The 17,345-nt window shown below is 33.9% G+C and overlaps 1 protein-coding gene across 9 annotated transcripts in view; it reads right to left on the reverse strand.

Annotated features, from left to right (window-relative positions):
* Window positions 1-342: 342 nt before the first annotated feature.
* LOC116775983 (transcription factor EB) overlaps window positions 343-17,345 on the reverse strand; it is a 64,220-nt gene continuing 47,217 nt past the window's right edge. For 5 of the 9 annotated variants that reach the window (XM_061524169.1, XM_061524165.1, XM_061524166.1 and 2 more), the window contains exons 2-14: window positions 13,342-13,658; window positions 7,189-7,291; window positions 6,095-6,202; window positions 5,679-5,780; window positions 4,833-4,940; window positions 4,303-4,471; window positions 3,801-4,042; window positions 3,317-3,439; window positions 3,015-3,102; window positions 2,327-2,445; window positions 1,806-1,914; window positions 1,547-1,654; window positions 343-1,074 (exon numbers count right to left, since the gene is read on the reverse strand). In XM_061524169.1, coding sequence (XP_061380153.1) covers window positions 983-1,074; window positions 1,547-1,654; window positions 1,806-1,914; window positions 2,327-2,445; window positions 3,015-3,102; window positions 3,317-3,439; window positions 3,801-4,042; window positions 4,303-4,471; window positions 4,833-4,940; window positions 5,679-5,780; window positions 6,095-6,202; window positions 7,189-7,291; window positions 13,342-13,397 — 1,527 coding nt within the window. In that variant the 5' untranslated portion in view covers window positions 13,398-13,658 and the 3' untranslated portion in view covers window positions 343-982. Of the gene's footprint in view, window positions 1,075-1,546; window positions 1,655-1,805; window positions 1,915-2,326; window positions 2,446-3,014; window positions 3,103-3,316; window positions 3,440-3,800; window positions 4,043-4,302; window positions 4,472-4,832; window positions 4,941-5,678; window positions 5,781-6,094; window positions 6,203-7,188; window positions 7,292-13,341; window positions 13,674-17,345 lie in introns of those variants that run through there. The other 4 variants (XM_032669053.2, XM_061524172.1, XM_061524171.1 and 1 more) reach the window with 3 other exon arrangements.

Genomic DNA, 17,345 nt, shown 5'->3' on the forward strand with positions numbered 1-17,345 from the left:
AACGACAGAAGAGTTTAAGTGTTGTCAGCCGTGTAAAAATTTGGTAAAGGATTTATTTGGTAAAGACTTCTTGATGATCTCCAAAAAAATATTTGACCTCAAAGAATATTAATAACCTCCGAAAAATTCAATTGAAATTCAGAACTCAGGAATAGGAAATTATGCAGGAATAGATTATTAGGTTATGCGTAAAGTTGCTTATAAAGATCTGTAATATTTTCTTCTATTTACTATGAAAATGTTACATAAAAAATTAATTATATAATGCTTTATATGTAAGTGTAACGCGAGGGTAGTCGTGAAGCAACCTGAGGGTACTCAGTATTCAATAAAACGCCCATCAACTGGTAAATTCTGTTATATTTTTTGTACTTCAACATATTTTCATAATCTCATTTATATATTAAATAAAATAACATTCACATTCGAGCGCTTCAAAGCGCCGCCAACATCTCTAACGCTACGGACAGACTCACTAACAATATTTCGTATATATAAATAAAAACATCACAATAACTTCATCTTCATATATAAGTAACGTTATAAAATTTGTTCGCGAAAAAAAATACTATTAAAATATATATGTGTTCAATATGTTTTATTGCACGCGACGCACGGCGACAGGCACTGACTTAACACGAGTCACACTTAACTGATTACAATAAAATATATGTTCGAGAAGCCCCGACCGAGCTCGCGAGCAGGGAACGGCGAGCCGGCTTAGAGGCGGGGCTGCGAGGCTGACAACGTGTATAGGCTTACAAAAATATATTCTCGTATCACAACGATCGGAGATATAGATACTTTATAACAATAACATACTGTATACTATATACAGGGTGGAGCCCAGCGGGCGAACCGCTGCATCTCCGATTATTACTTCACAGAGCTCGTCACATCGGATACATGGAGTAAGGGTCGTGTCCACCCTGTATAATGAAATGCTTCTAAAAGACCGCGTTGTGAGTGGAGCTGGTGGGGACTACGCCCCTAGATCCATGTCGAAGCAGGCCCGGGGGGGCGGAGCACCCATCAACAGAGGCAGGCCGTCACTCAGCTCGGACAGGAGAGATCCTGGAACACAAAACATACATACTTGAATATTCACATACAAGCTGTATGATCGGTACTTAACCCAGTTCAGAATGGGAGGTACTGTGTTATGCTAACGTCTGCATTTCGATCGCTATAGGGAAAATTAAAAATAAATCAGACTATGGCCATCTGCAAAGCGACAGATTTAAGGCATATAATTTTTTTTTGTCAATTTTATTCCACTTCACTTTATTTTCATATTCATATATATTTTTTTACTTCCTAAATACCTTCCATTACAATATTCTAAGTAATGTGTGAAATATATTTTATAAAATTCTTGTAGATATTTACATTTTAATTTCAACTAAATACTTAAAACATAACAATATCTTATAAAAATACTACATTTAGCTGGTGAATATTATAATATAAAAGACGAGTCTGTAGTTCGGTATATTTGTGAAACTGCTTAGTCTAGACCAGTGTGGTCTGTGGCGGGCGGTCTTACGTGAGCCGTAGTCTGTGTTGTGCAGCGCGAGGTCTATGTGCAGCATGGCGCAGGACGAATCTCCCGCCGGCCCCATCGCGCTCGGCGACGAACACAACATCGGGTCTCCTGAGAATAATACAATTATCATTATAATAATACATCAAAATATATTTTAAATTAATTTGTCTTGTAAGAGACTGAGAAGTCTTCGAAAGTCTATAAAATCTAGAAATTAATTGTATATGAAATGTCTATATATATGTATTTTATAGTTTACCCTGTGTGACGGGATTGTGTGAGTCGTCATCCATGAGGTCTTCTATCTGAGCCAGGTTCATCACCGCTTCATCATCAAGGAGACCAGCCGTGGGTGACAAACGCATCTGCTGCAAATAGTGACAAGATTTGGAGTCACTTCCACCGCTCACAAATAATGTGGTTTGGTGGGTTATATATAGGTGAAACTATCGTATACGAATTCTTTTTATGACAAAGGTGTCAAAAGAGCAGACGGTCTACCCATGAAGGTAGTCCCCGTCGCCCATGGACATCTGCAACATGAGAGATGTTGCGAATGCGTTGACGACCTTGATTGTGGGAGAGGGAGAGGAAAGGGAGGGAAAGAGAAGGGGCAACCGTCTCTCTCACTCATCGGACGAAACGCAGCCATTAAAGGCTACTTCACGCCGATCTTCTATGAGAGAGTGGTACTTCCCCGGTCGAGCCAGTCCACGTTCGAGCTGTAGTCACTTGACCGCAACTAGGCTCTACCACCTGCCAAATATAAATATTATATACCTTGATATCTTTGTGGAAGAGGTCTCCAGGTGTGTCGAGACAGAGGTCTGGTTCTAGGCAGTCCAAGGACAGAGATGCTCCGCGGTCCAGGGGAGAACATGAGCCCAGCTTCAAACCGTCTGATACAAAGAATATTTCGTTATTATAACACTTTATAACTAAAATATATTGTCATGATGAGATCAAAGACTTCCGACAGCATTCGTTTAAATGAAACTAATATTTTCTCATTTACTACGCGTTTATAATTACTTCGGTTACTTCGCAGCATCCGTGGTCACGTTGTCACCTCGTCTATCTGCGTGTAGTTTTATTTATTGTTAGCAAAATTCTTTGTCCAACATGGACGCAGTATACGTGTCTGTCTTCGTTTTTTTTATGTTGGTAAATATTTAATTTTAACTAGTTAATTGTTCAAGCCAAATTCTGATATATTTATTTGCTAATTCGACTTCATTTTATCCAGCTGTTTGATTGTATGTGGCTACCATCAACACCTGCACAGGTGTTGCAGATGAATGGCCTTTAAAATTGTTGGTATTAGGAAGAAAAAGAAAGGAACCATTGACGAGAGACAGAAGAGCTAAGGATTTCTACTTGATTTAACCATCAATTAAAACCTATCTCATCGCTTCAAGCATAACCAGATAAAAGCTGAAGCTATACTCCATTCATCAAATATCCATACCAAGCGCTGTGAGTGCTGCAAGGGCGTCCCTTCCATCGGACAGTTCCATCGGCGCTGGTTCACTCTTGGGCTGCACAGCTGGAGGCTCCTGGAACATCATCATCAGGTTGAGGAAACTCCCGTCACACATCGGGTACACGATAAACAACATATACAATTTTATTACTCATATTTAACTGTTTCCGGTTATATATATAATAATAGCGTCTGAGGTATATCACTCCCAAGCAAGTCATTCTGTTCTCTTGTGCTGTATAACAAACGTAATAATCTATTTTCTATATATTTTTAAGGTCACTTACTTGGTGTACTGGGTTCTTGTCAGTGTAACATTCTGGGGAGGCTTCGACCCCCGAGTCCTCTTGTGATGCCGACCAGCTTTCATTGACCGGAAGTCCATGAACTCTCGCCAGACGTTCCAACTCCTGTGATTTATATAGAATTAAATAAAGTGATGATGCATTATATCTTTTGAGGTTTTATAACAAAAAAAATGCAAAAATGAATTTAAAAAATCATACAGGCACATTCAACATATATAAGTTCCTAATACGCATGCTCTATCTCTTCTTCTTTAATCTCTTTTATATCTCAAGACCTGCTGAATTCCTTTATCAATTAGACCAAGAACTATCTTAAGGAAATAACACACATATATATATTTTTTCTATTACTATAATATTGTTTGTATGCTTATATCTCTCTCTTTATAAGTTATCCTTTGTTCATCACATTTCTTATAACAATCTAACTTTTCTACTTTCAGTACAAAAATATATATATGACCTGTATCCTCAGCATCAGTTTCCGGTTGTGCAGCTCAATCTGTTTCCGCCTCTGTTCGCTCTGTTTGAGCCTGTTGACTTCGTCCCGCAGACACTTGATGTAGTCGACGCTGCTCTTGAGGATGGTCCCCTTGTTAGGTCGCACGTCCCGTATCACCTCGTAGAAGGGATCGTTCGTTTTGGGCAGTAAGGTACCCAACTCTTTAATTCTATCGTTTATATTGAAACGACGGCGGCGTTCGACTGGAAAATATGCTTTAATTAATTCATAACATTTGGTAATTTACCGAATATCGCTTGTTCAGTTTGGGTCACAAAACAAACTTGCCGTTTTTTAACAACTGATTTTTCATAATAGAATTTTCTAAAAGTATGAACTATAATTTTATTTGGACAGCTCCAAATCTAACTTCTGAATAAAATAGAATCTATAAAGAGACAGATAAATGTGTTTACAAAGATTCTTCCGCCATATTTTCTTATCTTCCAGGTTTTTTACTCACTCATATTATGGTTGTCTTTCTTCTGTCTATCCTTAGCGAGCGCGTGCATGTCTGCGTCTGAGAGGGCGCAGTCCCCGGCCACGGAGCTGGCTGTAGAGGGGGGCTCCGAAGACGACAGGGGACCAGCCCCGCTATCCAGGGATAGGATGTCATCCAGAAATTCATCCGTCTAGAGTGAAACAAAAAACATATTAACATAAAGTTATAGGACTTAATAAACTGTACAATACGCGGTCATGGATTTAATAAGTTAATCAGTTGAAGAAGTTATTAAAGTGATGTACTCGTACATATAAACAATAACCATATTTTGCATATATCCTTTAAGTGCTAAAGTACCTAGCACACTGACAGTTTGCTAGGAATTACATTATTCTTAATTCTCGTATAAAAGCAAAATAATATCAAGACTTAGTATAGTCATTTTGAAAATATTTTAGCAAAACCGGTCATAATAATCGTAAATTATCTGATAGGCTTCTTATTTGAGGTGAAGTATCGTATATGGGCTGGTATATTAATAGTAATACTTCTGAGTTTCCTGCTGAGCATAGTCCTGGACTGAGGACAGTTCCACGTTCTGGTGATGACGACCTTAGCTCCGGGGCGCTCTGCACCGGACCACGGACAGCTGACACCTAGCACAGAACACATTTTACAAGTGGCGCCCCCTGTGCCGTACTAATTATAATATACCATAATCCTTAAAATTATCTTTATGTGTGATTATAATTTATTATAATACTGAACTATTGTAATTTTGTAATGGCAACATTTAAGTTTCACCGTGTATTTGAAAACTATAAATTCCGGCTTCAGCCATTTTGTAAGACATTACTTGAAACAACGCTGAACATTAAACATCAAGACTGAAACTGTACCACGGACATAAAAAATTACTTACAAATACCAAATTATCATAATAACACTCAGGGAGGTGAAAGTCAAAAAATTATTTTTATAAGGACATAACAGAAATAACAATGATAGATCATGGTTTATATTATGTAACATATCTTGATAACAGGACTTACTTCAGTTGTTTGTAGTGTTTGAGAGCGGTACCAAGTAAGCAGTAGAGAGGAACAAATAATAAAAGTCAGTTTATTACAGTTGAATGAAGTGCAACGTAAAGATGGCCACACACACACACACACACACACACACATATATATATATATATATATGTGTGTGTTATGTAATACTGTGTATAAGACAGGTGCTAAACTGAGATGAATATGCGTTTTTGTTATTCAACATTACAGTAACTTCTATACAGATTAGAATTATTTTTTCCCATTTGAACTCAAGTGATAATTAGATTCCCATAGATTTTAAATAAGGACATAGTAGTTCTTTACGGAGTGTTTACTGACCTGTGTTTGTGGTGTGAATGACTCGCTGAGGTACTGGCGCACCTGGCTCTTCTGCTTCTGGATCACGTGATACCTGGTGGGATTCTCCAAAACTGTTCGCACCTGCACCAAAAATGTATTATATAAAGATTTTTGTAAGAAAAATATTGAAAGATGATGAGATATAAGACTTTCGCGAGTATTCATTTAAATGAAACTAATATTATTCGCATTACTACGCGTATTTTATTATTATTTAAAAACTACATACACCCGACGTTTCGGTTACTTTACAGCAAACGTGACCACGGGCGGACGAGATCTCTGACTTTAATAATAATAAAATTAGTAGTAATCCGAATAATATGTTTCATTTATATTGAAAAACGTCGATATTTGCAAAGGTTCAATGTTCCAGTGTGTTTAATGCCCCTCACCTGTAACACTTGCGGTGGTAGTTCCAAGTGTGGAGCGACGCGTGGAACCTCCGTCGGGAGGGACTTCTTCTTGTCCTCATGTTCTTTGGACTGACCACCCTGCTGAGTCTGGCAAGAAAACTTGATGTTTAATGGAGTGGAGGGTAGGAGCAATTTTAGTAATAACATCCTTGTCTATGGAGGTGGTGTTTGAGTTTCAACAGTGAACTAAGAAGAGAATATATTGAGAAGTATTCAGGATTTACATAAGCACAGAAGCTATGACCCATTAAAAGATTTTTTTCTAATTTCTACTAAAAAAGTTCGTCGTAATGTTTGAGTTCATTAATATATATTACGATCAAAACGCTACTATTTTTAAATATTTGGAATCAAAATTGATACGTCTCAATATTAAGGACATCGTCTGTATAGGATATTAAACCAAAAAAAAAATAATTTAATTATTATTATTTATCTGTTACAGATTCGATTTCTTCTCCACTCGTTCATAGACAAACCCATTTTTTAATGATATGAATGCAGTGATCGTTTCGGAATAATTTTATCTTCTGTCATTAAATACGTCATGATACAAATTATCTAATCACATTCAATCTAATCAACAGCAAATAATAATTAGGAAGCCAGTACCGATCTTGAAAATGTAAAAAATAAAATAAACAGTGATGGTGTAATTATCTAGCAGTATATAGGAGTATTTGGATATTATCGTTTGAGGAGCATAGTTCTGCAACCATTTACATACTGAGTTAAATGTTATTGCTTATTCTAACTGTTATGGGCCGAGCGACCTTGTGAAAATAACAAAAAAATCTCCACGAAGGTCACTCTTAAGTGTAATCCAGTTTTTGTTATTTTAGTGGACTGAGCGAAGTCATTTCAGTTGCGACAAAAAAATCTTCAGATGTTTGTTTGAAATAATCTGTTCTTCTTCATTGGGTCTCAAGCTATTTTCGTAAAGCTTTGTTATAAGTAGTTATACGGACTATGTGCTGGAAAAATGACCAAATTTTTAAGATTCGTTGTTCGGAAGGCTGGCGTGTTATATATTAGTGTTGCGAGTTGTGTTTTATATTTAAAGTGTTATTTACCTGTAACGATTCCCTTCGTAGTTGCTCCTGGGCATGCTCTCTCATCAACTGTTGTTTAAGCTGCGTGCGGGATGTGGGCGTTAAGGTTTTGAATGTGGGCGGACTGAAACAATATTATAATAATGTTAATATTTATATAACGTTAAAGAATTGTTCTTATAGTACATGTATTCTATAGCAGGTTATAAATTAACACGGCTTATGTATATCGTTTGAATTTGTACGACATTTTATCCGTAATTTTTTTTTTGTTATGGAAATAACCACTATCAAATATAAATTATTTTATAAAAAACGTTATTGATAGTTTAATAATGCATACTTAATAAATTTAAAAAATAATTTGAGTAGTCTTTGAAGTAGAAAAAAGTAACTTAATTATTATTTAATCTTCCATTAACAGCGAATGGAAAGAAGTTAAGAACCGGTTTAAAAATTGCTAATATTATGAATTCCGAAGGTGCGATAACAGAACAATGTTGTGCCATCAGTACTCGTAGCACGCCTGTCCTTTCGTACACCACAAACACGTTTCGCGATCATGCAATAATTGACCCCGAGCTTTACCCGTTAAGCTTTCTAATAAAACAATATTAAATTTTCGTCCTTTTTTTAACGAATTTAGAATATTGTAAAGAAAATTTGCTCCGCATATACTTATGAATGTAATTTTTAAGACCTATAGAGTATATCTTATTTGATAGAAATTTTATACGAATAAAATTGGTGAAGAAGTAACTGAATATTTTTTTTTGTGACATTTACGCGTCGTGTCTTGATAAAAAGTATATATATTTATATATCAATAATCACAAAATATTCTATACATATCAATACCCTTAGCACGTATTTGCGTTGATGACTTTACCACTGATAATTAGTAGGCTTTTTTCTTCAAACATCATAGTAATTAAGAAAATATAATACAAAACCACTCAGTATTTTAAGTACGAAGGCTTTGTAGGCTTATAAAAATAGGGATATCAATTAAGATTTAGGGTTAAATTTAAAATTGTTAAATTAAAAGGTTATATGTTCACATATTTAACATTCAAATAAAGAATTTAATAGTTTCTTTTTTTTCTGGAGAAAAATATCCTTTGATAATATAGAATTTCAATAACAGATCCACTCTTAAGACAGATAAATAAAAGATTATCTTAGGACGTAAATCTAATCATTCAGGTTTGAGACTTTATTAATTTAATGTGCACCAGATGTGTTATATGTGTGTGTTTGTTTGTGTGCAGTGTGGAAGAAAATTATGACAGGTGTTCTAGCTTGATGAGCGGTCAAGGACTGGTGTCCGCTGAGCTCGTTCATAGATTTAGATTTTAGAGTGTTAGTAATTGTGATGTATGTGTCCACGAGTGATGATGGTCCCGAGGATTAAAATTACCAGATACCCTCAACTGAAGGTGTCGTTCCAGGTTAGCAACATAACGGCTGTAGGAACAGGACAGAAATCTCACTTTGAAGGGAAAGTAGATTTAGGACTCTGGCACTATTATTGCTCACAATTTACAATTTAAACATTTTATTAACGTCATTTACCTGTCCCATGTTTGGTATAACCATATCATTACTATGCCAAATGGTTTCTATTAAACCAGGTTACGTCGCATGTGTGCGAATTTACATCGTAATTAATACGTCATTTCAATTCTATGAAAAATATAATACAACAATATTTATATATTTAATCATTCTGGCGCTTTTTCTTAATGAAATAAATCTTGACCCGAGAAAGTTGGACCTTTGGAACCGATCCTTGAGGTACGTTCGAATTGTCATTGCGAACACGTTGAGCGATTTCGGCTGGGACGCGTTCGAAATATTGCCGTGACGAAACTTAGATTTATATTACGCGCACAACGCCGTTAATGTCAAAACAATGTATTGAAACAAGAAGGAGGTCCTATTCTATAAGAAAAACCACGATGTTATATCCAATTAGGTGTAATTTAAATTTAAATGACTTAGAAAATGTAGGTCGCTTGAGAATATTTAAATTCTCATTGTAGTGTTCTGACTTATGATGACAATTGTACTGGAAATTTATTACAATAAGTATTTTAAAAGTAATATTAAGTTGTTTTATAATTATGTTGTTTTTAAATTCTGCGTAAATTACTTTAAGTTAAGTTATATTCGATTTCAGGCGATTTTTGATAAAATTAACAAATAAATGAAATATATTATAATGTTTAATGTTCAACAGTCGTGTTTAAAACGTTATAGGAAATGTGAAAATATCAAAAATATTTGTAATTTGTGTATAATTTAATTTAAATAAAACTAATATTTTTTGGATTAATACGCGAATTTTATTATTTTAACTAAATAATCCCGACGGTTCGGTTACTTTTCAGCAACCGTGATCACGGCCAGACGAGATGTGAGTGTCTGTCAGTTGGTCCTGTGTCAGTGATCTCATTGTGAGTATAATTTCAGCCAATCAAAGATTTTTAGATATATAATGAAATAATTAGAAAAATTAGTGCCAGTGAGAACATCGAGACAAGATTATTTGTAATTAATGTAACTTACTAAAGTGGTAAAATCTTACTGACTTAATACAACATGGTTTAAATTAAGAAGAAAATGATTTATTACTTTATTAAGTAAATAAAACTGTGTTTAATATCAATGATTAATATAAATATCATTTTTATCTCTACATATTATACAGTAAAAATATTTCAATTAGTTATAAAATTACGTAAGGCAATTCATCGTAAGTATGTATATGTGTGTGTGTGTGTGTGTGTGTGTTTGTGTGTGTGTGTGTGTGTGTGTGTGTGTGTGTGTGTGTGTGTGTGAGGGTATTTATATGCAACAAGAGCTAATGAAACATTTCACACTTCATTATTGTGAACAAAACTGAAATATAACAGTTTATTGTAATTATAAGCACGTGCAGTTTTAACGAGGCAATTGAATAGTGTAGAATTATTCCTTTGTGACGTCAGCGATGCATTTGAGATAAAAATACATGAATAGATCACAACAGCATCCGTTACACTAACAATTCGACATATGATGAATGTTTTTCTAAGTAAAATTACTATGAAGACGAGATGAATGTGCCAATTAATCTTGTTACTTTTCAAACAAAAAGTCACGTCGGAAACTTAAGATCAGTTAAAACGTTGAGTTAAACATTAAAGTTAAATACATATATAGTCCTGGTTAAAATGCAACAGCTATTTCCGTATTTGTAAAGTAAATGTGGTTTTTAATTTATATAATTTAATACTTAATTTATTTAATATAAATATTTATATATTTATTATTCAACAAACTAATTTTTACCCTCGACTTCGTTTACGTTGTTCATAAGAAGTAATTATTTTTGTATTTATAACTAAATTCCAATAATGATGGTTTTTTCCTAAATTCCTTAATGCGATAAGTTTCGTTGGATTATCTATGTACTTACAGAGTATTTAGTGAAACAAGATTAAGATTGCGGCTCGTAAATATATTATATGATTTGAAGATTATTTTATTTCATCATATTGACATTTTAATTAATTACGACTCAATATAAAAATATGTATGTATATTTGTCACGCGAAAACTACTGAACTAATTTATATTTTTTATTCATGTATTATATATAAGAATGATATTTTTAAGAATAATTATTACATATAATAATATTCTTTTACAACAGTAGTAAGTCTTATTTAGTTATAATACTGTATAGACTTAAAATATGTGAGAAGAGAAACAATACAGTAGTCTTATGTTCAAGTTTGAACATTATAATATAGTTATTTTTAACAAGACATATGATATGATAATATTTAAAATTTGACATCTTTAATTATTTTAAACATTAATAATAGCAATTTAATAAATCTTCAGTATATACGCACTGGCACTAACATAACTATATTTTCAATTCAAACACAGAACAATTCTTATTAAAAATCGAATACTATAAATGCGCATGCGCAACTACAGTTGATTATGCGCATGCGCATTTATGAATGGGCATTCCGCGTAATACTAGATACATAATTGACGAAGGAAGTCGCAGCAATTACACAATAGCGATGGAGCGTAATATTCTGCTTTTAATCACAGCGAATACTCCGGAGTAGCGTGAGGCGTGACTATTTACTGTGAAGGTTGCCGCTGTGCCGCACAGCCACTGTGCACCGCACAGTTATCAAGAGATTAGAGACGCACAGACGGACAGAGAGCGTTATACATGTACGTATAGATCGACAATGCCTTCATTACAATCATTTATTCAGAGGACGTAAGACGTTTACGACTCACAATCATTACTTAATGTTAATCTAGAAATGGATTATTGTAGAGATTGGAGGCATTAAATTATACCTTGAATTGTACTTTGACATATAAATGTATACATATATATAATTAACTATGTATAACGATCGGGGAATGTTTCTGTCCGTGTGTAAATCGTTGTGGATGGAGCTTATGACGTCACTATCTTTGTATTGTCCTCACAATTTGAGCGTTAAGGAAATTAGCATGACGCTAACACAGGACGGAGCTCTATGAGAAGTTAAAAATGATCCATCCATGAGCTTTAAGAACACCAGCATAAGAATTAATTTGGTTTTTTAAAACTACTTAACGTCTTCATTGGCTCCAATTAAAGTATTCTAAGCTTCTATGTAGTATATAAATCATTGATCACAATCAATGTTGATTTGTCTCTTTAATAACTTTGATATATTTGATGCTTTAATACTTATAAACAAGACGTCAAGGCTGCGGCTGCGGCTGCCTAAAACCATCTGTATCACAATTAAAACCGGCGATCCACAACAATGAATCAGCATCAAAACCTTCTGAAGTAGCCCGCATGACACAAACTCATTATCGGGTTAATTAGAATTAAATGGTCTGGGAAAGTATGTGGCTGGGCGGAGTGGATATAGAGCGTGGCGTTTTAAGCCACACATATATTAACCCACAGCCGCACATTCGTTTGGAAGACAATAGCCATATAAACTGATGTGTCGCTCCTGAAATCAGCTTCGATGACTCTCGATGTACCGCGGCCTTCCTTTAGATTAATATTTTCGGATCCATGCGCCGGCGATGTACCAGCTACTGTGATTATCATAATGACAGGAAGTTGAAGTTTCCGCGTCAAATACAAAAGTCACTGCTGCGATCACCATCATTAGCTGATTGTTGGTATGGGAACTGTTTCACGAACATTCAATGGAAATCATCATTTGCTTACCTAAAACGAATTAATGGGTGTCCCGAAGGGTACCATACTGGGCCCTTCTATTTATTTGATATACGTAAATGGTAAACATATATATAAAGATAGGTTTGTACCACAGTTATAATTATATACATAAATCTGAACGTAGTTTTGTTTTACAATGTACTGTGACGTATAACAGTGAAGACAGAAGACTCGGAACGAAATCTAATCACTTTCATTGCTTCTTCAAGGTCGAATAAATAAAACAGAACACAGTACGAGAACAATCTTAAAACTGTTACAATTGTAACGAAATGACGATAATGGAAAAATATTTAAAGTATTTTGTTAGTTTATTATCATCGAGTTATATAACTTTATTTATGAATGAAAAAATGTAAATAAAACGTTTATTATATGCTAATGTTTTATCGAAAGATCGACTTAATTGCTAGAGGTAATAGAGGGAAAATCGCTTGCATCCGGCCGTTACTAACAAGAAGCATATAGACTTGGACACGTAGTCTTGCTTTTAATAGTTTTATTATGTATGCCCAATTTACTTACAGTGTGACGTTTGTTGTACACGGACTTTTGTTCCCTACAGACCAGAGCATTCATAGAAATCATTTAACAAAAATGTATACTATTAGTTAGAGATAAATTTAAAATTATTATAAAAAAAATTCTTAAAACATTTCAGTTTACATACATAGAGCTTGCTTAAACTTCAATACTATTATTAAACGTTTATTATTTAATATGCGATCTTTATACTAGTGACCGAATAAAAACACGAAGCCCGAAAACCTGATAAAAATATGAAATCAAATAAGATAAGGAATTATACATAAGATAATTGGGATTTAATACGAGTGCGTCAGCGTGTCAGGACTCGGGAACACGTTTTCCTTATGAGTTAATGCTTATAAAATGTTACTTACTCTTTTTTATTGTTGACTACTATGACTAGCTTCACTTTCCGAGGGCCCTTGGTCATTTTGCAGACACGCTTGCAGTTTTCTGCCGGGCCCTGGCTTAGGATTTTTAACAGAGGAATGTTTCTTTCTATCTTACACTACAGCCCGACGGCCAGGGTCCACCGTCACCTCACTGTCATCATCACTTATTTACTCCCTTGTTCACACATCGTGTCCTATCTTATGTATCACTTGGTTCATTAATACTGGTCGTAACACTTTCACTATATATCACTTCCCCTTACAAATATATAATACTGTTTAATGAGTCTTCAAATTACCTGTCGAAATTATCACTTGTGATTTTATGGATTTTATAATATCAGATATTTAATTTATCAGATATTTAATTAAATATTTGAATAGGATGGAGCTATAGGTAGGATGGACTGGTAATTCCTAAGTTACGTAAGCTGTTACACAACGTAGCGACAGATGTTATCGAAATGGCACATTTTGGACTGAAATCACAATCACGTCAAGATTCCCTCATGATGTATGATGATACATGACAAGTCTGAAGCTCCTGATAAACTGATAACACACCACATGGAACCTAACGGCAAACATTTAGACAACGTCAGCTGTGCTCTTTGTAAAAAACCTCCGCCTGAATCTACACTGAAATGTTTGGGGAAATCTTTCATTTACAAACGGACGTCTTTATAAACACCGGCTCTTCTCTAGTATGTAATTGATGTCATGACTTTGAAAAAACATATAATGATATAATTAAAATTGCCGTATCATGAAACTGTCCAAGGTGATGTCTCTCCGTGAAACCCTCTATGTGAATGTGCGTGAACACTGAACGCTGAACGCTGACAGCCTGCTCAAGACACATATTATCCGTTAATAGCGTTTTATCTCTTAAAAACGTTTTATTTATTTTTACTTATACTATAATTACAGAAAATCTCCTTCCTGGTTAAGTTATTTAAATAACAAAAAAAACACATACATTTTTATCATTATAATCTATTTTAATCTTCAACTTTAATACTATAATTGTATTTCAAGTTAGCCGGTTCGTTCGGATTTGCCTCAGTTTTATTGTCAGTATGTCTTATGTTGTGTTGACGTGTGACAAGAAAAAATGTGAGTGCGCATTAAGTTATACCGTTGTTCTTGTCAATCGCAATTCTTGTATATCATCATAAAAACTTTAAAAAATGACATTTATCTTAACAATATGTTGTTATCAACGTCAGAAGGTCGAAGCTGAATATAATACTGAGATGACTTAAATAATTTAAACGTTCAAAGCTCTAACAGGTGAGACACGACACAGTGTTAGCAAATATTTTACAATCCAACAAAAAACCACATCGTTACATAACGAGATACGTTCTCTCATCAACGTTTACGCACACCAATGATAGTGATATCTTTAATGATAATATAAATAATCCAAATAATGACAACCTACTAATAATATTACGGAGTTGACACGCACCTAACAAACATTACATACAAATTCATAGGTAGCACAGAATTGATGGGATCCTATTCATAGGCATCCAATAATTAGATCAAAGCTGACTTTCATATAAAGAAAATCATAAGCGTTTTTTTATGATACGTGCAATGCATATGATAAACCACACCAACATAAATAAACAAAAGGCGACAGTCATAAATATATCCAGATAGAGGCGTGTGATGAAAACAATTCAGTGTAATTAGAAAATATATAAATATGTACCAGAATGATTAACATCGCAAACATCTCATGATGATTGTATAGGGACGCTATCAGAGACTGTCTCTTGACCTACTCGGCTTTATTGGTTCTTAATTCACGATACAACATCACCTAATGAGAGAGCATTTGTGTTAGAAGTTAAAAGTGTGTAAAAAAATAAGAAAAATTCCGGTCTGAGACACATTTATCTTGACATAGACTTAGTACTTCAAATATATAATATATGATAAGTCAGCATTATCATGACTGAATGATGTAGAGTTAATTTTGTTCTAAATTGACATTAAAAAATATACACTAGGATCATACAATCGTTGTCTTCTAAAACGATAAGGTAACTTAATTACTGATAGTTGACCGTAAAAAAAAATTGTTTTTACCGTCTTATTGGTTAAGCCTCTTCTTTTACATGTGTACCCGAGTTATTGTCAAATTACTATCAATAAGGTTACAGTCATCAATAATATTTGGTACGCTATCTTGACAAGTGACGGTGACGGATGCTAGGTTTCCGATAGCATCCTTACTTCACGTGTTTTCTTATAACGATGTATGTTTTGTTTATGGAATATAAAGATAAGAGATATCACAGATATGATTTACAATGGCAACACTAGCAGCTCATTTTAAACATATTACTCTTTGCACAAAAGTACTGAATTAAAAAAAAATTGTCATATTGTAAATCAGGATCTTAAAAATATTATTTTTCTATCGCCACTTCTTATAATAATCAGATTAAACGAGCGAAACAGCGTCCAAAGTTTTGTGTGTATTCGTTAGGTTTTAATTAATAAAGACGTTAATCATATATACTGTTTGCATTACAAAATATAAAAAGGCTTCCATCACCATGAAGAAGAGAGTATGGACGAACACAACATCTCGATAATTTTGACAAACATTCTGCCTCCGTTTAAATAGAAATAGCATTCATACAGAATTTCGGAATCAGAAGTTCTCAAATCAAATGAACGTAAATATGAATATTATTAAATCATCTGCCGAGAATGTGTCGTCTTCGTCAGATAATAAATGACCTTGGAGTACGCGGACCGTTTATTGACCGACACACAATACAAGTGCGTACCCACTACCTGACTTATCATTCATAATACGTATACACAGACGCTGGCAAAATATAATAACTACATTAAAAGCTCGTATTGGTTTACAAGAAATTAGTTTAATAGAACACTTAGTTGTTAAATGTTAAAAAATAGCGTATGTAATGTAGGTTGGCACACATGCACTGCTATCAGACGTACTCGTATTATCAGTTGATATATGATTATGTATTCGGTATTTGTGTTTTAACACAGTCATACTTAATTATGATTATTTCCTCTCATACACTCCGCGATGATCTGTTGTTATTTAAATTTAAAACAAGAGTTCATACCAAAAAAATTTATAACTATGTTATGGCTACAGACATTCTTTGCTTAAATTTTGTTTCTCTCTATAAGTATTATTTCAAATACATATCAATTCTACTTCTACATATCATAGATAATATTAGTACAGCTTCCCTGTCTATGTCTGAATCTGATAAGTCTCAAAATCTAGCCATCGTTGAGTGTTAGTTGAGTAACTTGGGAGACTTCAGTGGTTTTTTTTTTGTAAACGATAACGATATCTGATATATTTAACCTGAACGTCACGCGTATGATAGATGATTGTTAGAGACAACCCAAGGCGACCGGCTGCAGGATGAAAGGTAGGGATACTTATATATAGTTGATTCCCAACATCGACTGGCTCTGTATAAAGAAATATTTAATATATATGGAAACGATTTAAGCGTTCAATCTGAATTTTATTCATTCTGGACACTAAAGAATAAATAAATTAATTAATTATTATCAATGAGAGAATTACTGAGGATTTAAGTATGGAAAGATATTCCATTCAAAAATAACTAACTCATTTTGATGAAACTTTACAGTAATATAAATTAAACAACGGAGTTACATATGTAATATAATTGCAACATCAAGCTTTAATATTCGAATTAAGTCTATACACACACACGGTTAGTTACAGTTTATATATTATTATCTGAATTTAATTTTGAAATCCACGCGGGCGAAGTCGCAGGCAAATTTAGTATTTCCGAAGCAGAAGCAACGTTTCATTCGGTCCACATATTACGTATATTACGTTACAAATTGCATTTTAATTATACAATTTAAAATGATTTATCGTAATCGCCTTTCGTTTCATATCTATACAAACGTTTAGCCTACATGATAATGAATCA

The sequence above is a fragment of the Danaus plexippus genome, chromosome 24 (assembly GCF_018135715.1).
Source record: "Danaus plexippus chromosome 24, MEX_DaPlex, whole genome shotgun sequence".
Classification (NCBI taxonomy): Eukaryota; Metazoa; Arthropoda; class Insecta; order Lepidoptera; family Nymphalidae; genus Danaus; species Danaus plexippus.